Source organism: Ammospiza caudacuta, chromosome 5 (genome assembly GCF_027887145.1).
Source record: "Ammospiza caudacuta isolate bAmmCau1 chromosome 5, bAmmCau1.pri, whole genome shotgun sequence".
Lineage (NCBI taxonomy): Eukaryota > Metazoa > Chordata > Aves > Passeriformes > Passerellidae > Ammospiza > Ammospiza caudacuta.
Genome location: NC_080597.1, coordinates 76,074,983 through 76,100,370, shown reverse-complemented (window position 1 = coordinate 76,100,370; position 25,388 = coordinate 76,074,983). Strand labels below are relative to the sequence as shown.

Here is a 25,388-nt window from a genome sequence, read left to right as displayed (position 1 = left end):
CACCTCCCACCATCCCAGGCTGCTCCAGCCCCAGTGTCCAACCTTGGCCATTGCAGGGATCAGGGGCAGCCCCAGCTGCTCTGGGAATCCCTTCCCAAAATCCCACCCCAGGCTCCCTCTCCAGGGAATTCCCTCCATTCCCAGCTCTCCCAGCCTGGCATTGGATCCATCCCCACCCCGACTCCTCTCTAGGAAGGGATTTTGGGGTCTGGGGGCTTCACTGGCAATCTCAGCACTCCAGGAAGGGTCTCCCTTCCCTTTGCCATCCCCAACTTCCATAAAAATCCCTGGGGATGGATTCTGAGTGTCCCAAATCCCAGAATGGTTTGGGTGGGAAGGGCCCTTCAAGCCCATCCCATTCCAATGCCACCATCCCAGGCTGCTCCAGCCTGGCCTTGGGCACTGCAGGGATCAGGGGCAGCCCCAGCTGCTCTGGGAATCCCTTCCCATCCCCTCCTCACCCTCCCAGCCAAGAATTCCTTCAATCCCCAGCCAGGTGTTTTTCCTGTTTCATTGCAGAGCCACATCTTGTTGAATAAGCTGAGTCTCAGCAGGGTGTCGTGTACTCTGTTCTAAAGGCTGGATAAACATTTTATGAGCTCTTTTTCTCTATTTATGATCAGTCATGTTTTGTTCTGCGCATTTTCTCTCTTCCTCTTAAAGGACAGAGCAAAGTTGTAACTCTTCTATCATTTCCAAATTAATCTAATTTGAGCAATTCTTTGCCATTCTCAATTTCATGCAAATACCAGTGCCATTACTTGTGCAAATAGTTGGTGTGTCTCTCCACGTTTAGAAAATTAAGCATTAATTCTCACTGTGGGCTAGGACAGCCTGTGTTGCATGACAAATAGATTGGAGGCATGCAGGAAAAAAAAAAAAATTACACTTCACAAATCCAGCAGAGAGCTTTGCTTTTGAGCACTCACAGCGCTGGGCAGAAAAAAAAAGAAAGATTGTATAAAAATTGACATGTTTTAGCAACTCCCAAAAGAGGGTGGTGGGGTTTTTTTCCCCCATTATTATAGAAGTACTTGGCAGTTTCTATTTTCCTGAAGCATTCCTATTGACTGGGATGAAACCTCTTTTTTAGAAAGCACTTTTAGGTGTTTGCTTTCCCTTCCAGATGCTCTCACCCACAACAGAAAAAATGTTAGTGTTAAAATAATGGAAAATGTAGGGATTGTGGAGCCTCCAAACTCTGAACAGACTGAACTCAGACTCCTGGCAGGTGTCCCTGGGAGCCTGGAGAAGGAGAAGGAGAAGGAGAAGGAGAAAGAAAAGGAAAAGGAAAAGCAGAAAGAAAAGGAAAAGGAAAAGGAAGAAAAAGAAAGGAAAGGAAAGGAAAGGAAAGGAAAGGAAAGGAAAGGAAAGGAAAGGAAAGGAAAGGAAAGGAAAGGAAAGGAAAGGAAAGGAAAGGAAAGGAAAGGAAAGGAAAGGAAAGGAAAGGAAAGGAAAGGAAAGGAAAGGAAAGGAAAGGAAAGGAAAGGAAAGGAAAGGAAAGGAAAGGAAAGGAAAGGAAAGGAAAGGAAAGGAAAGAGGACAAAAAGTAATGTTTTCTTAGGAAAGGAAAAAAAGTAATGTTTTCTTAGGCTGCACATGGAGTTGACCCAAGGACACAGCTCACCTTCCTGCATGGGATGGTGCTTCCTCAATTTTGGGGTCATTTTCAGGAGATGCAGGAAAGGCGCCATGGATAACCTGGGTGGGGACACCTCCCCTATCCCAGGCTGCTCCAGCCTGGCCTTGGGCATTGCAGGGATCAGGGGCAGCCCCAGCTGCTGTGGCAATGCCAGCCCAGGCAGGAATTCCTCATTGCCAAGATGCCACCCATGGCTGCCCTCTGGCACTGGGAGCCATTCCCTGTGTGCTGTCCCTGCAGGCCTTGTCCCCAGTCCCTCTGCAGCTCTGCTGGAGCCCCTGCAGGCCCTGAGGTTTCCCTGGATCCTTCTCCTGTCCCAGAGTGGAAGTGGGAAGGAGAAGCCTGAGGAGCAGCAGTGCTGCTTTCCTTTGGTGAACCTGGGCCATGGGATCACTGTCCCTGTCTCCCATGTGCTCCTCAGCACCTTTGTGCTTTTTCAGGTTAGAAATTGCTCTTTTTGCCGCCTGTATTTCTCTGTGTTCAGGATGATGAGGCTGATTTTGGGAAATTCACTGGGCAGAGACTTGCTCAAGCCATTGGATGCAGTCAGGGTTTGTGGCTCAGCAGTTTTAAATTCCTCATTAACTCTTATTTTCCCTGCTGATGAGATTCTGTAGTTTTATACCTTGAGTTCCATTTCCCAGCAGTTCCTCACCCCCTTTAGCTGCTGCCCCAAACAAGGAGAGGCAGCTCTGCACAAAGCTCTGGCTGTGGATCTGTCATCCCCATAAAAATTCTCATCTTGAGTGTGGTACAAAAACCTGGCAAGGTCGATTTTAAACTTATTTTGTTTTCCTGGCTGTGTAAATACATCATCACAGCAGCTGAAAGGGGCTGAAATTTAGGACTCCAATCAGGTTTTTTGTCAGACACCACCAGAAATAAAATAGTTCTTTGGAGTTTCCTTCTGCTTCTCAAATAATTGACACGTGACAGATTTCAGTGTTAATTGTTTGAAATAATATTATATTGTTAAAGGAGGGTTGATGCTCCAAGGAATCCAGAGTCTGAGCTATTTTAGAGGTAAAAGTGGGTGTTTTCAGAGGTAATACAAACATCTCAACTTCTCAGGTTTTGCTGAGCGATCGGCTTCGCTGATAACTTGTGGCAATGAGTTCTGCAGGTTAATTATGCATTTAATTGGTTTCAAATTTGTTGCTTTTCAATTTCACTGTTCACTGAATATTTCCTCGGTCTTGTATTATGAGAGGGAGTAAATAGGAGAGCCTGGCTCACCTTCTCTGAACATTTAATTATTTTGTGTACCTCTCTCCTGTACACAGAGCTCTTCTCAGGGGTTTGCTCTTTATTTATCTCCAGCTTTTTCATTTCTAAAACTTTTCTCTGCAGTGACCAGAATATAAATATACAGAGAGTGACCACAGCTCTAGGAGGATCTGAATTTTATTTCTATCAAATATTGTGATCTCATTGTGGTGCTGTCCTCCCCTTTTCTTCCTAAATCTCCTCCTGTTTTTATTTTGCTGTTTTAACACACAGGACAAGTTTTCCTTGGCTTTTCCTGCAGGAAAATCAAGTTTTTCTCTGGGGATTTCTAGTCAGGATAAAAAAAGCTTCACTTGGCTGGTGCTGACTTTTTTTTCCAAGTTATTTTCCACTCATCCTCATTGGATCCATCCCTGGAAATGTCCAAGCCAGGTTGGGCAGGGCTTGGAGCAGCCTGGGACAGTGGGAGGTGTCCCTGCCATGGCAGGGGTGGCACTTCGAGGTTTCTTCCAACCCAAACCCTTCTGGGATTTTAAAAGGGGATTTTAAAATCCCCTTCTGGGATTTTACCTGCCATGATATTCTCTGGTTTGTTTTTTTTTGGCCATTTCAATGCAGCAATTTCCATGAAAACCTTGAGGATTTCATTGAAGTTCATTAATACTTGCTTTACATTTTTTTGTGCATAAGAATTATGCACAGAATTAATAGAAATATTTTTCTGTGCTATTGAATTTTTTTGAATATCCTCTTGGACAGCTGCTTTATTCTTTCCAAGTGTGACAAAAATCTACACTAAACTGTACAGACATTTTAGTAGAACCACATAGAACCATGTTTTTGGAACAATCCCTGCAGTGTTAAACCCTTTAAATGTTGTGTCAGCAAATGTTCATGACAGGGATGTCAGAGCATGGAATAGAAATGTCAGCATCAGTCCCTCTCTTCCATGTATTCCCTGCTTCCAATTACTTCATTATATTCATAATTTTGAGGGTTTGTTCAGTTGCCCATTCCCAAATTGCTGGCGCACTCAGACATTCACCATCTGAACGGGGCAAGGGCTTATTAAAAACAAAAATTGTCATTTATTGAAACCAAAAATTATTGTCATTTATTAAAACCAAAAATTATTGTAATTTATTTTTCTACTACAGTCTTCATAGAGCTCAAGTCTTTGTTTCCCTTCCTGTCTTCCATTAAATCAGCTTTTCCCATCCACTTTGAATCTTTTCAGTGCTTAGAATATTATTTCTTTCTGTTAGAATAACACAAGCAGCAGCAGAGCTTGAAGCTGAGTTCTGTTAAACACTGCACAGATGTGTAGTGAGTTCCAGGCTGTGCCCTGGAGACTCTGCAGTCAAATGGGAGGAGAAATCAAAGTGCAGCGAGTGGAAGTTGGACACAGGAATTCAATGACACGTGTTATAGGATTATATAAAAGGGAAATGCTCACCAATAATCGATGCATAAATCAATGCCAGCCCCTTTCTGAGCTGCTCTACTCAAGGTAATAATTCTCTGGTGCTTTTCGTTCAGAATAAGTTGTTCAGTCTTGAAAGAAAATGCTGAAAGACCAGCGTTGTAATTTAGTAATTAAAATACAAAGAGCATTAAATCCTGCTGTGTTCTCCCACTTTCCCAGGGGTTTGCTGGGTCTTTGTTTGTAGGTAGTAATTTAGAGAGTTATGGTAACTACATGGTATTAACTTAGGATTTTCACACTTAGTTAAATATTTTATGGGTATAAAGTGAAGAACTGCAAACTGTCCTGTTAATTGTTTGAATTGAGTTTATAGAGTGCTGGAAAAAATGAAACAGAGCTAAAAAGGGACTTATTAATTGGGATAAATGTGTAATTTGATATATGTACACACCACTAGCGTAAATATTTTTTTACCACATTAAGTTTTTGTTTGTCTCAATGCCAAAAGGTCTGTGGGGAAAGTTGGACATTCCAAAAATCCACTAAAATTATCTTCCCTTGGTAATGCTGAGGTAAATCCCTGAATTTCAATGTTAAGTTAAATATTCTGTTTAAAGATGAATTTGTTTCTGAGTTACATCTGCAGTCTGAAATTATCTGCTGGTTACAGTTCTTTTATTCTCCAGCTGAATAGGAAAATAAAATGGCTGCATAATTTGAGACTGAATCAATGAGTTTTGATGGTTTGTTTATTACTAAATAGAAGAATTCAATTTACCAAGATCAAAATTCCAAAAAACACAGCTAAAATACCTTTAAGACAACAGATATCTGTATTTTTATTGCCTTTTTGAACATCTAAAGATGAAGGTTCTGCTTGTGTTGAATCTTTCAAACTGAGAAACACCTGATGTAATTACAAGTGGCTCAGTTCTTTGTCTTGAGCAGAAATCAATCCCTTGAATAGCAGAGCAGCAATAAATTGCTTTTATTTGCTATTCCAAAGTGGATTTCCCTCCTTGGGCATTGTCAGGTTTTGCCTGCAGTGGGAATTGGTTCTCAGGATCACAGATTGAGCAGTGAGGGAGGGAATGATCTCAATTCATGCAGAGTTTGGGTCACTTGATAGAAGGAGTGGGATATTCACAGATGGAAAATAACTCTGGAGAACGGCCCCTGATGCTGAGAGGCCTCAAATAAACACAAAATACGGGAGGAATTCAATGGGATTCCAAATGAGATTGGCTTTGAAGTGCCTTCAATCAGGTGGTGAATTTTTATTGCTTTTATTAATGCTGCATCCCTGAGAATTATTTCAGTCTTTCTGTGCATTCCATGGAGTCTTCAGTTTGCAAAGCACGAGAATTGGGGCTTTTAAAATGATAATAATACAGCATTGTTGAGAAATAGTGCTGGAGTTTGGACACAATAATGAAGAGTTCTAGGTGGAAAGCTTAAATTTCAACATTTTCTCTGAATATTTGGGTATGAGGCAACTGAGGTGCAAATTTCTTCTCTCTGGCTTGGTTTTGGATTTCGGTGGTGGATTTTTGGAAGGGTGGTGCTTCCTTATGTTTTGCTTTGTTTTACATCATGTTTTGTTTGAAAATGCATCAAATATTGGCTCACTGTGCTTAGCAATAACTTTTCTTTCCCCTTCTGTTGTTTAATCCAGGAATTGAAAAGTATTTCTGTAAAATCATCATTGATATCAATTGTGAACACGGTAAAAAATGGCAAAAATATTTATGATTTGCTACAATAGCAGTGTAAGAACAAAGATGGAAGTAGAACACAGTCTTAAATCAGTTTGCTGTCAGTTTTTTCCCCTGAATTTTACAGGATAACGGTCCTCTTGCTCTGTTTTATCCACTTTGGCTCATGTGGAGCTGTCTGCTTCTTTCAGCTTAGTGAAAAACTCCATATTTGACATATGACTGAAACATCAGAAGCTGTCAGCCACGGTTAGAGACAATATTTGAATTGCTACAAATACCTGGCAGCAGCACAGATAGTCTTTAAAATGTTTGATCTCCTTGGACTGTGTTGGCTGACTGAAAAGCATGGATAGAGTTTCAGGAATAAGTCATGCCTCTCTTTCATTCCCAGTGACACACAGAGATGTAATTCAGATTTTTTTCAGCATCTCTTTTTCCTTTGAACCACGGTTGGATGGAAACACGAGGCTTTTCTGCCTGTTGCTAATCACTAGAATAGTCATGAGTGTATTTTAATTTTTATTTGCAAGGAAATCAAGTCTTCAGAGTCTGTTGTTTTGAAGCTGAGCTAACCAGATGGTTCACTGGGAGCTTGGTGAGAAGTGGCAGCTTTTCTTCAGTGCTGATATTGTACAAGGATGGGTTGGACAGGGCTGGGAGAAACCTGGGCTGGTGGAAGGGCTTGGAATGAGATGATCTTGGAAGTCTCTTCCACCCCAAACCAGGCTGGGATTCTGTAATTGTTCATTTCTGGTCATTTGGTAGAAATGTGAGATTTTTCTGGCTTGTTTTGGGGTAGGATCATAAAATAAATCAGGCTGGAAGAACCCGGGGTCCTCTCAAGTGAGTGAGTGGTGACTCAGAACTTCCCTCCTGCTGCTTCTCCTCCATGAGCCATGTCCCTTGCAGGTGGAGGAGGCTCAGCAGAGCTTCTCTGTCTCCAGGCTGGGAAGTTCTGAAACCCCAGCTGGATGCAGCCCTGGGGTGCCAGCTGTGGCCTCTTCACAGAATCACAGAATCACAGAATCACAGAATCACAGAATTTCTAGGTTGGAAGAGACTTTAAGATCATTGAGTCCAACCCAAGTTCCAACACCTCAACTAGATCATGGCACCAAGTGCCACATCCAGTCATTTTTTAAACACATCAAGGGATGGTGACTCCACCACCTCCCTGGGTAGATGATTCCAGTATTTGACCACTCTTTCTGTGAAGAACTTCCTCCTTAATTCTAGCCTGGATCTCCCTTGGTGCAGCTTGAGACTGTGTCCTCTTGTTCTGTCTGTTGTTGCCCGAAGAGACCGACCCCCAGCTCACCAGAGCCACCCTTCAGGAAGCTGAAGAGGGTGATAAGGTCACCCCTGAGTCTCCTTTTCTCCAGGCTGAACAACCCCAGCTCCCTCAGTCGTTCTTTCTTGGCGCTGTTGGAGCAGAAACCTCTGGGCTCTCTCTGGCTGTGTCTGCTCTCCCTAAATCATCCACCTCCTCCTCCTCCAGTGTCCCACATCCTGGAGGGGCTGCCCAGGGAGGTTTGGAGTCCCCATCCCTGGAGGTGTCCAAGGAATGCATGGAGGTGGCACTCAGGGCTTTGGGCTGGGAACAAGGTGGGGATCAGTCACAGCTTGGGTTGGATGACCTTGGACGGCTTTTCCAGCCTGAGGGATTCTGAGGTTTTCCTTGCTCAGCTTTTTATTCTGGCATAGGAGAAGCTCTTGTTGGGGTGATGGCTCAAGGTTTAGCTTTTCTATTTTTCCCATTCTGTGCTGCTTTAGTGTGTGGGTCTGAGCTTCACATTCAGGGATGGTGAGCTGTGTGCACAGAGCAGGGAGACAAAACAATTCCTGCTCCAGCTGGGCACCAAGGACAAATGCCCCAAATCTCAGCCCAGGAGCACAAACCCCGTGGGCTGGAGAGAGAAAAACAAGCAGGGTGGGACTGCCTGGGCTAAAGCTGCAATGGGACAATGAACTGCAAGGTGCAAATGGAGCAGAGCTGATCCCAGGGACAGACCCCGGCAGCGCTCGTGCATTTTGGGGCCGTTTTGGGTCATCTTGGGTGCAGCCCTGGCTGGGCTCTGGTGCTGCCCAAGGTGCAGCCATGGAGGAGATGCTGTGAATGAATCCCTAATTAATTCTGTAACTCTCTTTAGCTCAGCCTTCTCAAAGCATTGGGGCAACAACCTCAGTGAATTTCTGCCTTGGTGGAGAGTGACGTTCCTGTGGGTTTTCCTGTGCGTATTCCCATGACTCACATGAGGATTGGAATCTGTAACTCTTTCCTTTGCATTTGTATATTTGTGTTTTTCTCCTTTGGTCTATAATGAGATTCAGTAAATGAAGCTTCTTGTCACATCTTCTGTTCTACACTAGATCCTTACTTGTTCACAAATTCAATTTCTTAATTTTCTCCATTAGCCTCCTCCTCTCAATGTGATCTTTTTTATCTGCTCGACTCACTCTTTTAGGACTTCATTATTTTTAGAAAATGTACTGTAGCACATTTAGTGGTAATTACAAAAGCTTGTTTTAATTACACTTGTCAAAGACTCCGTTTTATGATGCATTATTGGTGCTGCCATTTCCAATTCCTAACAATTCTCCACCTTCACAAGTGGAAATGAACATCCCTCTTTTCAAGTGATGCGTCCACATTATTTTTTTGTGCTTAGGGATGATTTTATGTGTTTAATGTTAATTTAAAAGGAATTCTTTGAGGGGGAAGGGACCAGCATCTGTTCCCAAGAATATCCATAAGTTCCTGGTGTTGCCTGTTCAGTATGATGAGTGTATTTATATGCTGAAATAGAAGGTTAAAAATTAAAACTGGGGCAGTTCAACATCCATGAAATGTGGAAATTGGGAATTTTTTTTCCTTTGACACTCCATGCAGTGGAAGAGGAGAGTAGTTTTGCTGATTGTAATAATTTATGCAAATTATGAAGCATTATCTGATTTTATTCGTGTGGAAACGTGGAGGCACAGGGGTGAGGAGAGGAATTCAGAGGATGTCAGATCCCTGGGAGCATCCAAGGTCAGGTGCACAGGGCTCTGAGCAGCCTGATGGAGTTGAAAATGTCGCTGCTTGTGCAGGGATTTGGGAGATGATCCTTAAGGTCCCTTCCAGCCCAAACCATGATTTATGAAATGCCCAAAAACTATTTTATAATGTGACACTCACAACTTGGACCTGAATTCCCAGCTCTGGAGTTCACACCTAGCTCTAACCCATGGATATGCTCATCCAGCAAACCTCAGGTTGGAAAAGACATGGAAAACCTCCAACAATGTGGTGGAGGAAGATCATGTTGTCTTGAGAGGATGATGTTTTGAGAAGATGATGTTTTGAGAGGATGGTGTTTTGAGAAGATCACGTTTTGAGAGGATGATGTTTTGAGAAGATCATGTTTTGAGAAGAACATGTCTTGAGAAGATTATGTTTTGAGAAAATCGTGTTTGGAGAAGATGATGCTTTGAGAAGATCATGTTTTGAGAGGATGTTTTGAGAAGATCATGTCTTGGGAACATCACCTTTTGAGAAGATGATATTTTGAGAAGATCATGTTTGGAGAAGATGATGTTTGGAGAAGATGATGTTTTGAGAAGATGATGAAGATGATGTTTTGAGATCTCTCTTGTTCTGGTGCATCCCACCCATCCTGAGCTGCCAGCAGATCTCCTGTGGGATGGTGTGGGAAGCTGCCACCGCTTCCTTTGAACCTTTAATCCATTCATTTTTCCTTCAGGCTCAATCCCAAGACTGCAGATATTCCATGTGGGCTTTCCCAGGAGAGGAGCCCTGATTGTGATTAGCATTTCCTTTGGAAAATCTTCAGTCACAAACCTGATGGGACAGGAGCTCTTCCAGCCCCCAGCCCCAGTGCCAGGTCTGGAATCCTTGGATGTGCCTTGGGAGGTCACCAGTCCCGTGGTGTCCACCTGCCCCATTTCCTGATATTTGGTGAGATGTTCTCTGTGTTCAGGATGATGAGGCTGATTTTGGGAAATTCACTGAGATGACTCTGAGGCAAGACTTTCAAGGGACTTTCACCTGGCTGATGTTAATTTATTAATTCAAACTGAACTCTGATTTTGAAGCAGATCGTTCTTTTCCCAGAAAAACCCAAACTGGAGCCATGTCAGCAGTTCCACTGTGAATTTTTGGGATGCTGATGAATTTGGAGCTTGGGGTAGTGGAAGTTGTTGGGGTTGGAATGAGATGATTTTTCAGGTCCCTTTCAACCCAACCATTCCATGAATCCATATTTGGGAGAGGATGGTTTGGAGGGACACAAAAAAATATCTCTTCTCCAAACCTGGGACTGCCAAAGGCTTCAGGAGTCTGAAATCTGCCTACAAACCTACATTAAATCACCTGATAATGATTTTTTTTTTATCTTCACCTTAAATAATACAATTTATGACCACGCACACTTGGAATCTTGTTGCATCCAGCAATAGATTCCTTTTCTTATTTTTTACATTTAATTATTAAATGTAGATTTTCAACCAGCTGCTTATTTGTTCTGTTCTGCCCCACAGAGGACAAAATAAATGTGTTTTTGTTGTATCCAGGGTTTGGTTTTGTCCCAGATGGCTCTGCAGGTGTCCCTGCAGTCAGGTACAAGGTGATTCCTGGAATTTTTTTGTAGGGAAGAAATCCATTTTTCCAGTGATGGCACCTCCTGGCAGTGCTGTCCAAATCCAGGTGCTACCTTTGAAAACATCACTGGAAAAGTGTTGTCCATGTCCAGGTGCTACCTATGAAAACAAAACCCAGGTTGGCCTTTAAATCTTGGTCCAATTTCCCTGTGATTGTGAAGAACCTGTATTTAATATTAATGATGTGATTTGGGTATTAAATTTGGGCGGGTTTTCTTTAGAAGACACCCAAGCAAAGGTTTTGTCTGTCAGAGCTTTTTGTGAAGAAACAACCAACCTGTTCCAGTAGCTCATTTACACCTGGAGTGCAGCATTCAGCTAATTGAAAACATGGCTGTTCTTAATTATTTTCTTGCAGCTCATTGACATTCACAAGGATCTTGTTGCTGCAGCCCCATAAATATAATATTACTTTACAGGTTTTTATTTTGGCTCTCAGTTCTCCTTTACTGGCATATTTATAGTCTCCTGTATAAATGAATAATTTTATTTATTATTAATTCATTTGAACTTTGCTGTGTCTGCGTTGCTGTACAAGTGTTAGGGGTGGAAGAAACTCTTTTTTGCTGATTTTCTTGCTTTCCAACCAAATCTTCCAGTTACTTTCACTACACAGGGAAGCAAACCTTTGGATAAATAGATTATTTAGCATTTTATACTATATATACTATATATATAGTATTTATATATATATAGTAGCATTTTATACTATATATACTATATATATATATACTATATTATATATAGTATATGTACTATAAAAATATATATAGTGTATATACATATTATATATATGTATATATATACATATACACGATTAATATAATGTAATATAAGATAATATATAATATAATATAATATAATATAATATAATATAATATAATATAATATAATATAATATAATATAATATAATATAATTTAGCAGTGACAGATCAGCACAGTTAGCAGTGTCGCTGCAGAGCAGTAAAATCCAGCTGGTTTGATGATTAATTATTTTGAGGGGTCACAGGGAACCAAACCCAAAAATGAACCCAACTTCCCAAGTAAATCAAATTTCCGGGGCAAAATCTTCCATTCTGAGGGATATCCTTGGGATAAATGTTATTGCATTCCCTGATCACAGCAAGACAGAGGAAAAAGATTAAACTCAGCTTAAATCCTGGAGGATAAGGATGGGTTTTGTCTCTTCTGTTGTGGCTGTGCCCTTGACCTGTTGTGCTCTACACCCTGCAAAGCTGTGCCCTCGTGAGTTGGCAGAAATGGGGTGAGTGAATCCAGTTAGGAGGTTCTTCCCTGGGTTTATTCCATCCCATTGCCTTTCCAAAGTCAGTTTTAATTCCAGCTCTTGGATAGAATCATGGGGAACACCATTGGAATGTAAGAACTCGACCTTAACTGAGTTCTCCTGAGCTTTATGGAATATTAATTTTATCTTTTCTTTGCCACTGACCTGTTTTGCACAACAGGAATCTTCTGGAGATCTTCTGTGCTTTGGGGATCATGGGATGGTCAAACATGGAATATTTGTGTTAGGTACCCATAAAAATGCCTTGAAGATATGGAATATGAGATCTGGAATCTTAGATCCGGAATATGAGATATGGAATGTGAGATACGGAATATGAGATACGGAATGTTAGATCTGGCATATTAGATATGAAATATTAGATCTGGAATATGAGATGTAGAATGTTAGATATGGAATATCAGATCTGGAATATGAGATGTAGAATATTAGCTATGAAATATTAAATCTAGACTATGAGATCTGGAGTGTGAGATCTAGAATATTAGATATGGAATGTGAGATATGGAATATGAGATCTGGAATATGAAATCTGGAATATGATAGATGGAAGGTGATATGGGACATGAGATCTGGAATGTTAGATCTGGAATATGAAATCTGGAATATGAGATCTGGAATGTGAGATATGGAATACTAGATGTGGAATATGAGGTATGGAAGATGAGATCTAGAATATTATTTATGGAATATTATATGTGGAATATGAGATATGGAATATTAGATGTGGAATATTCAGTCTGGAATATGAGATCTGGAATATTTGATACAGAATGTAGGATAGGGAATATTAGATATGGAATGTTAGATATGGAATATGAGATGTGGAATATGAGATATGGAATGTTAGATCTGGAATATGAGATTTAGAATATTAGATATGGAATGTGAGATCTAGAAAATGAGATATGGCATATTAGATGTGGAATATGAGATGTGGAATATGAGATATGGAATGTAAGATCTGGAATATGAGATTTAGAATATTAGATATGGAATGTGAGATCTAGAAAATGAGATATATAATATGAGATATGAAATGTGAGATATGGGATATTAGATCTGGAATACGAGATCTGGAATATGAGGTGTTCTGGCACAAGTTTCTAGAGAGGCTCTGGCTGTCCCTGAAGTGTCCAAGGCCAGGTTGGACAGGACTTGGAGCGACCTGGGAAGTGGGAGGTTTTGGGGTTGGAATGAGATGATTTTTCAGCTCCCTTCCAACCCACACCATTCCATGAATCCATATTTGGGAGAGGATGGTTTGGGAGGACACAAAACCTGCAGTGAATTTTAGAAGTTCTGTCAGCACTGGATCTGGGACACCATCAGGGATTGTCTGCAAGGAGACACAAACCATGACCAATGCAGAACATGGGAACTTGGCTGTGGAATAATTCATGGAACGAGCTCTGGAAAAGCTGTAATTAATGAGGCAAGGCTGATTTAAATGCTGGGGGACAGGGCATGTGCTCCACGGAATTCTGAGGGAGAGGCTGCCAGAAGACAGAGTTTAATTCATCCAAAATACATTTTTTTTGGGTATTTTTGAAGAAATTGCACAAAAACCCCAACAATTTCCAAGTAGTTTTCTGCATTTTTCCAGATACACCTGAAATGCATGTGGAGGGGTTTGTGGTTTTTTTGCATTCTTTCTGTTCACGATGATAAAATAAATTTAATTTGAATTTTAACATTTTTTACATGCTTCAGGACATAGAAGCAAAGGTAAGGAGTTGAATGAGAAAACAAGAAAATCCAAACTTTTTAATGTATTCCTTGGGTGTTTGCTAAAAAACCCAAAAATTTAGTCTTGATAAAGGGAATCAAATCTTGTATCTCTACAATATGTGGTGTAATTGTTGTAATGACCTTTATTAGATAATTATTAGCCACTAAAGATATTTTATTAAAAAATGCTGAACCTAGAAAGTATTTGCATTGATAATTTAGGTGTTAAATCCTTCATAGCTTGTTAAAAATCACTTGTCTGCTATTTACACTGCAGGACTTAGAGCTTTATATATTTTTAATAAATTCCTCTGTGCATGTGTGCTTTTTAAATGTATTTTCTATTTTTTAATGAGTCCCCTTAATCCTAGAAAATGGGAAATACTGCAGATAAAAAGCCAAAACCATCAATTTGCTGGGAGCAGTATCTCTTAAAAGAAAACTCAGGTCATATTGGGATTGAAAAGATAAATATTTTAAATTATTCTGTATTATTTTAGGTTATTGGACATGAGAGGGATTCTATGGTATTAGTGAATACTGCAATCTGGGAGTTTCCAGAGGAGTGATTCCTAATTAAACAGAACAGGAGAGTTTTGGATGCACTTTTTAGCAAATATAGAAAAGGATTTTGTTTTCCTAAATATCCACCTGTTTAGAATTAGGTTTTATTAAATTCAGAAGTGATTTGCCAAGTTAATTCAAATTAAAACCAAAAATAAACCCCAGCCTGGTGCGTTCTGGTGATGGTTCCAAATCCATTTGGGCAAACTCGGGCAGAGCTGTTGAGGAGGGGAGGAAAAAGCTCAGAACTATGAATAATATCCTTGATATTGTCAGTATTTTTATTATTCTGTTCCCTTTTTTTTAGGCCAGGCAGCTGGAAGAGAAGGACAGGGAGCTGAAGAAACACGATGCCTACTACAAAGAGCAGCTGGCTCGGCTGGAAGAGAGGGTAAAATCTTTTTTTTTTCCCTTTTAATGCACATTTTTCCCCCTTTTTTTCCCTTTCTATTAATTTCTCCTCCTGGTTATATTTACAAGATGACTTTTTTAAGGAGAGAAAGATTAAAATTCTGGCCAGAAGGGTTATTTTTGTATTACTGCTGCTGTTTCTGGCTTAATATTGACAAGGTGGAAGGTTTGATGGGAGAATATTTGTTTTCTTTCCTAACAAAGTTCTCACATTTGCTGTGGGATTTCATCTGTCACGGTAATTACAGGCAGAAAAATGAAATAATGAGGTTATTTTGTACCAATGCTGATGAAGAGCCAGTGGAAATGAAGAAGTGTCACCAAGTAAAATAATTTAAATTAAAATAACAACAAAAAAAAAGTGAAGTGTGAAGGGACATAGTGAATTTCTGCTTTCAGTGGGTGGAATTAGTTATTCCTCCATCAGTACAGGGAGAGTTTAATTTTAATTCCAAGTTTATACCATGTTTAAAAGGCACTTCTGTGTCTTTATCTCATCACAGACTTGAAATTAAACTGTGGAGAGCAGCTTGGGAAGCTGTGGGATTTGCTTACAGTGGCTTAACATATTGCTGTTAACATCCCTATTCTTTACAGGGTATTATTTTATAGGATGTTAATTTCAAATAATTACTGCTGTCATCATTTCCTGGCTCCCAGGTTGGTTGTAACCTCCAGCCTGAATACATTTCCCTCCTTTACCCCTCTGCCTTCTTCCTGAGCTTATATATTGGTGATTAATTCCGATTTTTTTGTGTTAGTTGGTTGTGAAAATTGCTAACAAGATTCATATTCATTGATGCAGCTTAGCAGGCCAGAAGAAAACCCCTTGTTTGTCTGGATTAGGAGGAAGAACATGTTGCATAAATTATCAGGGTGTGTAATTGGTCTTAATTAATATTTTAAATCGAGGGTACAACTGATACGTGTCAGTGTTTTGTCCTCTCTTTGTGAAGATGACATTAATGAAGTCCCATGTTCTTGGCAATGAAAAAGAGCTTGAAAGGATGAGGGAAAATCAGTTTAATGATTCTAAATCGGTGCATTATTTAAACATATATTTAAATTATTTCATATATTTTAATTAAAAATTAAGATCCTTCACTAAAAAACTACACAGAGCACTTTCCTTTTTCTCCCATAACTGGCTTGGTGTTAGAGGAAAAAGCTTCAGTGGGATTTTATCCAAACTAGACTTTTCTGGGGTCCTAGTGTGGAATAATTCATGGCAAAGGGTGTCTGATAAACCATGAGTCTTGGACAGCTTTTTCTTTCACCTTTTTTTACCTTTTACATCCTTTTAGATGTTTTTCTTGGTCATTTTTCAAATTCATGTAGGTCATTGGCACAGTGGCTTCACTTGCTCCTGTCAGTGAAGACTCCAATGTGTGTAAATACATTTTTGTGCTGTGCAAGGGGGATAATGAACTTTAAATAACTTCACTTGAGTTCTGCTGGAGTGCCACCCCCAGGGGATGTGAAATAGGAAATCCTGCCCTCTCTTGGTTTCTCTGCTTGGTTTGAAAATCCCTGAATTCCTTGTTTTATACCATGGGTGATGTTTGCTCTGCATTCAGAGTGGAGTTTCTGTGGTTCCAAGCCTTCTCTTTTCATTCTGACTCCTCTTTCTGAGGTAAAATCCTCTCCTTTTCCACGTTGTCATCAAGGTAAATTTTCATCTCTCTCCTACACAAACAAGTGCTGTTCCAGCTCTGAGAGGAGCCAACTCTGTGTTCCAAATCTGACTTGGAAATTCTTCAGAGAGGTGGAGATTTCAGAGTGCAAACCTGGACAAGCAGAGGGGTGACAGCTCCTGCAATCCCACCTTCCCTCATGGGGTCACCTGGGAGCTTCTGTGCTGGGAATTTTGAAAATTGGGATGGAAATGGGTGTGGAAACGACAGAGCATGGAAAGAGGCTGGTTTGTTGTTCCTGAACTTGTCCTGATTTCAGTGGAAGGTGCACAGAGACAGAGCATGGGCTGCTCAGCAGAATTGGAATTTTGGAACAGGAGGTGGGGTGGGAGCAAGTGGAGCTCAGAGAATTTGTGTCAGGATGAAGAAATGTTCAATCTGAGTCTGTCACCTGTGACAAAGAATGCTAATTACAATCTCAGATCATTCCCACATCAAATAAGCACACTTTAAAAACACTTCAGTTATGCCTATGTGGTATTTCTGGCTGTTGCATCATGGAGTGTCAGAGCTCATCTCGATGATTAATTGGCTTTTTGATTATTTAGCCTTTTCAATTAGAAGCTTCGTATTTGTGTTCTTCGGTGCTGCAGAAAAAACAATGCAGACGTTGATAATAAAGGGAGATGACAACAGAACAGATTAGTGTCAGCACAGTGTGCTCCTTATGGAGAAAATTATCCATATTCAGTGCCAGATGAAGCCTGTCAATTATAAAATATTTCAGTGACTGAGGGAAGATGCTCAACCTTTACAGGGTATTAATACAGGACAAAATAACTGTGCACAAGTGACAGCTGCGATAGTAAAACATCAACAATTCTATTCTCAGGGGGAATAACTGTTCATAAATTTGGTTTATGTGCTAAAAACCTTTTGATACTTCCCCAAAACCCAGCAATTCCCCGACCAGCTGCCAGTGTTTCTAGGTCAAAGATAGCACATAAGCTATTAGTTATTACATGCTCCACAGCAGCAGAGCAAGAGCAGAGAGTTGAACAAAGCAGTTCCAGAACAACCTTGCCCTGCTCTGCATCTGACTGGGGTGTGCAGCTGTGATTTAGGTGCTCACACGTGGGGCTTGGAAGGGAATTTGTCTCTGTTTTTCATTATCCACCCACAGGAGGAAGGTGGTTCTTGAATACAGCAAAATCCAGAGATAAAACAGTGCTGAAGTCACTGAGATTTTGTGCCCCACACTGTGTTAATTATTTATTTACAAGTGCAAGGACCTGCACAGGGGTCAGGGCAGTTTGTTGGGAAGGATGAAAGTTTGACAAGAAGGTCTCACAGATATGTGTGCTTGGCAGAAAGATTTTTAAATGTAGAGTCTGGTGAAGGGATAGAGATGGAAGCAAGTTTTTATATAGAAGAAAAGAATTGCTGAGCCAGTGTCACTGGATAACCAAGGAGGCAAAGGGTGTGTTTGTTAGAAGGGGTTTTTATGGCTTAGAGCAAAGGATAAACCCACCCCAAACAAGAAGATGTTTTTACCAAGCACAAAGAGAGCACAGGCAAACAAGGCAGCAAATGGTGCAAGTAGAGAAAAGGGCTCAGAATTTTCCACTGCAAGAAAACTGAAAACCAACTTCTAGCTGAAACTGTAATGCACTGACTTTGAGTGACTGGAGAACAGTAACATGAATATGGTAATTACAGTAGTTATGATGGGCTGTAGATAACAGTTCAGGTATGAGACTGCCCCTGCATCCCTGCAATGTCCAAGGCCAGCCTGGGACAGTGGGAGGTGTCCCTGCCATGGCAGGGGTGGCACTGGGTTATCCTGAAGGTCTTTTCTAACCCAAGCCATTCTGTGACTCTCTAAGGAGAAAACAAATTATTTTGGAATACAGAAGAGCCCCAGTGTGAAATCAGAGCCCCTTTTCAAGGAAGGACATTGGTACCCCATGTGCCACATGCTCAAGATCTCTATCCTTTCTTGATGCATTTCCCTGTAACTGAAGCTGTTCCAGGTGTTTATAGGGAAAACTGTTGATATCTTCACTCTCTTGTGTGGCAGTCACATTTTCTGGAAAAATCTCTTTGCCCAGGATTCTTCTCCTGGGAAGCTGAGAAGCCTCAGAGAAAAAGGAAAACAATATTCTCTCATTTGCTTCTCCTGTGTTTTGCTGCTTTGGAATGTGGCTGGAGATTGTTTATCCAACAGGTGATTGTTTCATTGGTTTCATGGGAATTGTTTTGGCTTAATGACCAACCACAGTCAGGCTGTGTCAGGACTCTGGAAGGAGTCAGGAGTTTTCATTATTATCTTTGTAGCCTTCTGTCTGTATCCTTTCTGTATTCTTTAGTATAGTTTAGTACAGCATTCTTTTCTATAATATGGTATCATAAAATAATAAGTTAGCCTTCTGAGAACATGGAGTCACATTCATCATTCCTCCCTTTTTCTGGGGGCAACCCAAATGCAATACTCTTGTCCCTCTAATTCAGTGCAGAGGTGCAGTATTTTTCCCTGGTTTCAGTGCCAGTGTCCATACACTTTATTCATAACCAGCTCTGCATCTCCAGTGTCCCTTTTCTGTGCACCTTCCATTCCCCATCAACACTTACACACAATTTCCATGCAGAGCAGCTGCCATCCCACTTTTCCTCCACCTCTTTGCTTTTTGCTTTACAACATTTTATGAAGGCCACATGACCCTCTCCTCCTTCTTGCTGCAGTTTTGGCATCACACAGACACTCAGTGAGCTGTGTCTGCTCCTGCTCTGCCTCTGAGACTGATGGGACTCCCCAGTTCCAATTTCCTCCAGCAAACCCAGCTATTTTCATGTTGCACTGCTTCCTAATGCTAATATGCATCATTAGGAGAATCCTGCCCCAAGTCATGGGAGCAGAAGGAAATTAATTTTAATACCCTGCTGTATGACACAACTACTTAGTTTATCAGTGTGAATGAGCAAGATATGGATCCCCATATTAATCATAATATTTTCCACTGGAGCCAAGTTTCTGTGCTCCTGGAAATACTTTAAGTGTTGAGCAGTTTGGTGTGAAGGTGGTTGTGGGGTGAGGTAATAGGATTATCCTGGAGCAGGAATATGAGGGGTGAGGGAGCTGGGAAAGGAGCTTAGCCTGGAAAAAAGGGGCTCAGCCTGGAGCAGAGGAGGCTCAGGGGGCCTTGTGGCTCTGCACAAGTCCCTGCCAGGAGGGGACAGTCCAGGAAACAGGGACAGAGGGAACAGCTCAGGCTGGGCCAGGGCAAGTTTGGAAATTGGGAAAATTCCTTTCCTAAAGGGGCTGCCCACCCTGGCACAGGTGGAATTCCCATCCCTGGAGGGATTTAAACAACCTGAAGATGTGACAGTTGTGGACATGGCTCACTGGTGGTCTTGATGATCTCAGAGGGCTCTTCCAACCTAAACAATCCCACAGTTCTGCCATTTTGTAGGATTTTGGAGGTTTCAGTGTTACCTTGGATCTGGAGGGATTTAAACAACTTGAAGATGTGACACTTGTGGACATGGCTCACTGGTGGTCTTGATGATCTCAGAGGGCTTTTCCAACCTAAACAATTCCACAATTTTGCCATTGTGTAGGAATTTGAAGGTTTTAGTGTTACCTTGGATTCAGCACACATTTAACAGCCTAGAACTCACTGCTCTGACAGTTCTTGTAGTGGCTTTTGTGTGGGGACACTTGTGCCCCACAGAGGGCTCAGTGGCAGATCCCAGCCTGGGAATGCAGACTTCGAGTTCAGGAAATGTTGATCCACTTCTCTGCACCCGTTTTTCCCCCTGCCTTAAACGTTGAGGAAGGATTTGCAAATCCCAAGCTCTGCACTTAATTTGGGGATTCTGCTTTCCATGGAGGCTGTCAAGGAGCATTAACCTTAAGGTAAGATGAGCACACAGAGCACAAAGCTCTGAGCTGATGGCACATTCTATCCCAGGTGTTAAATGGTATTATCCATCCTGCTTGCTACAGTAAATAGGATTTTGCTATTATGATGTGTCAGGATTTTCAGAGAAATCAAATTTACTAGACACTAAACTGCCATCCTCACTGCTGAGCAGCTTTATTCTGGGATCTTGTATTCATCCTAATCCTGTTGGTAGGAAATGCTTATACCAATTGTGTGGGGAAATTATAACTTAATGATCTCTTCCTTTTTCTATTCAAGGCTTAGGATGGCCCAACATGCTCTGCAGTGATAGCCCCAGTGCTGAGCTGAGGAGCTGATCTGCAGCTTCCCAGCCAGGAATTGGCTTTTTCTCATCAGCACAAGTGCTCAGGTGCCAGCAGTGCCAGCCCCACATTTGTTCAGATGCTTCAGAGCATTGTTTACCTTTTCAGATCTCAACAACTCAATAATCAGAAGCTGTTTGCTGGGCTTTTTGTAAAGTGCAGTTTGCAAGATGGAGATAACAGAGAGGGGACTGCTACAAAGCAGGATAATAACCACAAACATTTTCATTCCCTACAAGCTAATTTAGCAATTTAAAGGGTTTTTTTTTTGTTTCTATTTGTGTTCAGTCATCAGTGTGTTTACTCTTTGTGATCTCACGTGGCTGTAGCAGGGAGAATTCCATGAGCAGAGGATGATTCTGCTCTCACCTCTCAGAGTGTTTATAAGTCTGTGTTTGCCAGAGCAAACATGTTTACTCTCCCCACATTTGTGTGCATTCCTTCACACGTTCCAAAGCCAACTAGCAGGGATGTAGGTGCATGTTTGGAGACTTGAGGCTGCATCCAGCCAAGTAGGGAATTATTTTGGCTGATGAGCACTTAGGGAAGAGGCAAGGACAGCTCAACAAACCTGGTGTTCTCGTTCCCATGAAGGCATGGAATTAATCCAATACTCCCTAAATATCCGTGGTTTGAAAGAAAATAGTTCCATCATTCCCACTCTGCTCCTATTTTTGAGATTCTCTTGGTATTAGTGTCCTGTTTCTGTTTGCCTGGCTCTATTTCTCTTTCTGTATCAAATAAATAAATGTATATATGCACCCACACACACAGAGTCAATACTTTAACTCCTTTTCCAAGCACTTTTCCAATAGAAGCAATAAAATACATTACAGCTTCCATGTGATGAATTCCACTGACTGCCATATCATCTCATTGTTAATGAATTGTGTTATTTCTGTGAAGTTAGTGGGGCCTTTTCCTTTCTAAATGGATATTCAGCTGCCACTGTGACTTCTTGCAGCTCTCCCAAATCACTGCAGTGGGAGACCTGAGGAGAAAATCAAGATATATTAATTTCTCATTTTGTGCTTGGGCCAGGAGACTTTTCTATGTCTCAGCTCATGTGCTGCACCAGGGAGATAAAAGTAGGAGTTCATCAGACTTTCCCAGTGCTTTGTATTTCCACATTGCTCCTGAAAAACCACCCTTTTTAGCACTGACCAGAACGTAATGTTTTTGTCAGTTTAGCATAATAAAGCTGTCAACCCACCCAGTGATCTTGCCAACATTAGAAAATTCTTCTTTTCAGATTTCATTCTGTTTGGGGGACAGAGCTTTTGTTGAATTGCTTCTTGCCTGGCAGGTTGAGATTAGGAAACTTGCTACCAATTACAATATCTGAAACCTCCACCTGATTGACAGCCCGGGCTGGAGTGCTGGATTTAATGCTCTGCCTCCATATCTTGCCCAGCCACAATCACTATTCTGAACAATTGGGTCTCAGCCTTGATTTCATTTTTTTCCTCCTCATAATCTTCTATTTACCCTTTCTGACTAAGTAGCTAAGATGTTTATTATTAAACACACACCTCAGCCATGCATTTTTCCCCCAAGTGCACCAAAAATGCAGAAGTTTCATGTTTGCCATGAAAAATACCTGCTTCAGTCTCATCTTTCACTATCACATATCCAATCAATAGCAAGGCTGAAATGCTGCTTAATAACAAAATGAGGAGTTGTTCCACGCTGAACAGCAGCTATTGATGTTTCCCTAAATGTTTGTATATAGATTATTTTCCATTATGTATGTGTGTCTTTATAGAGAACAAAAAAACCCTGTGATAACCAATATTCCAGGATTTTTCCTGCTGTGCACTAAGACACCTGATCATTTTAATGTGGAACCACAGTTTCATTCAGGTTGTTGCAGGTTTTATTTCTCCAGCGTGTGCAAAAAGAAAAAAAAAAAAAAAGGTTTAGAAAGTTCAGGGGAAAATATTACTTTATTCCATGGTTTTATTTTGGAAGAATTAGCACAAGCCCAAGGGGTGATGGTATCTGGATGGAAACTGATAGCTTAGAGCCCTGGAGCTGGGATGTTTTTATAGAATCACAGATTAATTTGGGTTGGAAGGCCCCTAAAAGCTCATCCAACTCCACCCCCTGTGCAGGGACACCTTCCACTGACCCAGGGTGCTCCAAACCATCTGGAAATGCCCAGCCTGGAGAGGAGAAGAATCCTCTCCAGGAGAGGATTCTTCTGGAGGGAGTGAAGCCAAGTTTATCCACACCAGTCACTTTTTGAGTCCAAATTCCAGCATTTCCTCAGCCCCCCTGGTGACTGTGGGGTTTTTTTTGAGTGTAGCTTCATCTGAGCTTTTCCCCTTCTCCTTCTTACAGAGCAAAAAAAAGCTGTCACGAGATGGAAACGTTGTAAACAGGCAAAAAGGACCAAACTGAAGGCATTTTTTGAATGTTAAAAGCTGTGTTTATCACTTTACATAGGATATGGCAAAATGTTTTAACATATGGGAAGTTAATGAATAAGCAGCTTTTGCTTCACCCTGCTCTGTTCTCTCCTCCCACCATCTTCCCATCACAAGCTGAAGTTTGGGAACAAATACTGCGCTAAGTTAATGTTGGATTAAAGCAACCCTCAGGGAGGATTTCTTAATTGAGGTAACATAATTAGAAATTATTACAACTCCAAATTGAAGTGACCATTCCCCTGTGCTGGCCATGCTGAGGGACCTCAAATCAGAGGGGCTGGAGCAGGTCCAGGGAAGGGAACAGAGCTGGGAAGGGTCTGGAGAACCAGGAGGGGCTGAGGGAGCTGGGAAGGGGCTGAGCCTGGAGAAATGTCCCTGGGGGTGCTGGTGACAGTGGCTGGACATGCCCAGGTGTGCCCAGGTGGGCAGGAGGCTGCTGGCACCTGGATTTCAGCAGGAATGGAGGGGCCAGCAGGGTTAGGGAAGGGACTGTCCCCTGAGCCGGCACTGCTGAGGGACCCCCTGGAACCTTGGGGGCAGCTCTGGGATCCTCAGGGCAGGAAGGGCCTGGAGGGGCTGGAGAGGGTCCGGGAATGGAGCTGGGAAGGGGCTGGAGAGGCTGAGGGAGCTGGGAAGGGTCTGGAGAACCAGGAGGGGCTGAGGGAGCTGGGAAGGGCCTGGAGAACCAGGAGGGGCTGAGGGAGCTGGGAAGGGCCTGGAGAACCAGGAGGGGCTGAGGGAGCTGGGAAGGGCCTGGAGAACCAGGAGGGGCTGAGGGAGCTGGGAAGGGTCTGGAGAACCAGGAGGGGCTGAGGGAGCTGGGAAGGATCTGGAGAACCAGGAGGGGCTGAAGGAGCTGGGAAGGGGCTCAGCCTGGAGCAAAGGAGGCTCAGGGGCCCTTGTGGCTCTGCACAAGTCCCTGCCAGGAGGGCACAGCCGGGGAACAGGGACAGGAGCAGAGGGAACGGCCTCAGGCTGGGCCAGGGCAGCTCAGGGGGGATTTTAAGGAAATTCCTTCCCAAAAAGGGCTGCCCACCTTGGCAGGGGTGGAGTCCCCATCCCTGGAGGGATTTCAAGCCCTGTGGATGTGGCACTTGGGGACATGGCGCAGTGGTGGCCTTGGCAGGGCTGGGAATGGTTGGACTCGACCTCAGAGGGGTTTTCCCACCCTAATGATTTTATGATTAGAGTCCCTTTCTGCCTAAGTGTTAGTTAGTAATTAGTCTCATTAGAAAGCAATAATGTTTATGAGAATTTATGCCTTTTTTTAAAGTTGTAAATAATCCTTCAAACCCAATGGCTGAAATCATGGAAATCATAAGAACACTCTTCCTTTATTACAGGAGAACTCACTGCCTTCATTTTCACTGCTGTCACTCTGAGTGATATTTTAATTTTTCCTGCCCCTAAAAATAGTCCAGTCCCATAACTGATAGATAAATGAGAGAATCCCCAGGAAATGCTGCTCAGAGTTTCTGTTTGCCAGCACAATAAATGCAGAAGGCAATAACTGTCCTCTTACATCAAGAGGAGGCGGGTAATGAGTAAATGATGGGAAGAGGGATTTTGAAAATAAATGATCAATCCAGTCTAAGTTGAAAAACAATTTATTAATAGCTTGGTCTTCAGTGGGAGAGAGGGATCTGTGCAGCCAGAGGAGCTGGAGATGGGACCACTGACATCTGGCAGCAGTAGATTTTTGGGAAGTCCATTTAGGTTTATGAACAATAATCTGTGACTTAAACCCAGCTTTTTCCATATGAATTGTGTTACAGGAAAAAAAGAGATTTAATTTTTGTTTCTGTAATTTAAGCACAGAGGATGCTGGGTTTGGGGAGAGCTTTGTGTAAAAGATGCAGCTTTTACAATGCCTGAGGTGTAGGGGGATAGCATATAAGTGAATAAAGGGAGTATAGAAAGTAATTTTACCCCTTAAAGAGTTGCAGCTGTGTTAATTATTAAGGATCAGGAGCAGGCCTGATGTTGACAGTCCACACCTGTAGCCAATAAGAGCAGTGGTATAAAAGAGTGGATTGGTGGGAACTGCAGTCAGTTGTCTGCTGTGGGGATGAGGAAGAGTCAGTGCCTAGAAGAGCTGCCTACAAGAAACATCAAGGAGGTGTGAAACTCTGTATGGAACCCTTGCAATGTAATGACAACAAATGGTGACCCCAACGTGATTGAGGAGAAATGACCCTGTGGTTTTGGGACTAAAGTATATGACCCCATGGATTTGAGGAAATCCATGGGGTCAAATAGTTTAGGAAATAAAGCCCTGTGGATTCATGGAAAAGGACTTGAATACTAAACTAGTGGTAAAATATATCAATTGTAGCTATTAATGTTTATTAAATATGTGTATAAAAGATT

At 41.9% G+C, this 25,388-nt stretch overlaps 1 protein-coding gene across 1 annotated transcript in view; it reads left to right on the top strand.

Moving 5' to 3' along the window:
• The window catches only part of CHCHD3 (coiled-coil-helix-coiled-coil-helix domain containing 3), a 159,740-nt gene that overhangs the window by 86,416 nt on the left and 47,936 nt on the right, over positions 1-25,388 (top strand). The window contains exon 5 of the mRNA XM_058805107.1: positions 14,582-14,665. Within this exon, the coding sequence (XP_058661090.1) occupies positions 14,582-14,665 (84 nt within the window). The remainder of the gene's footprint in view (positions 1-14,581; positions 14,666-25,388) is intronic.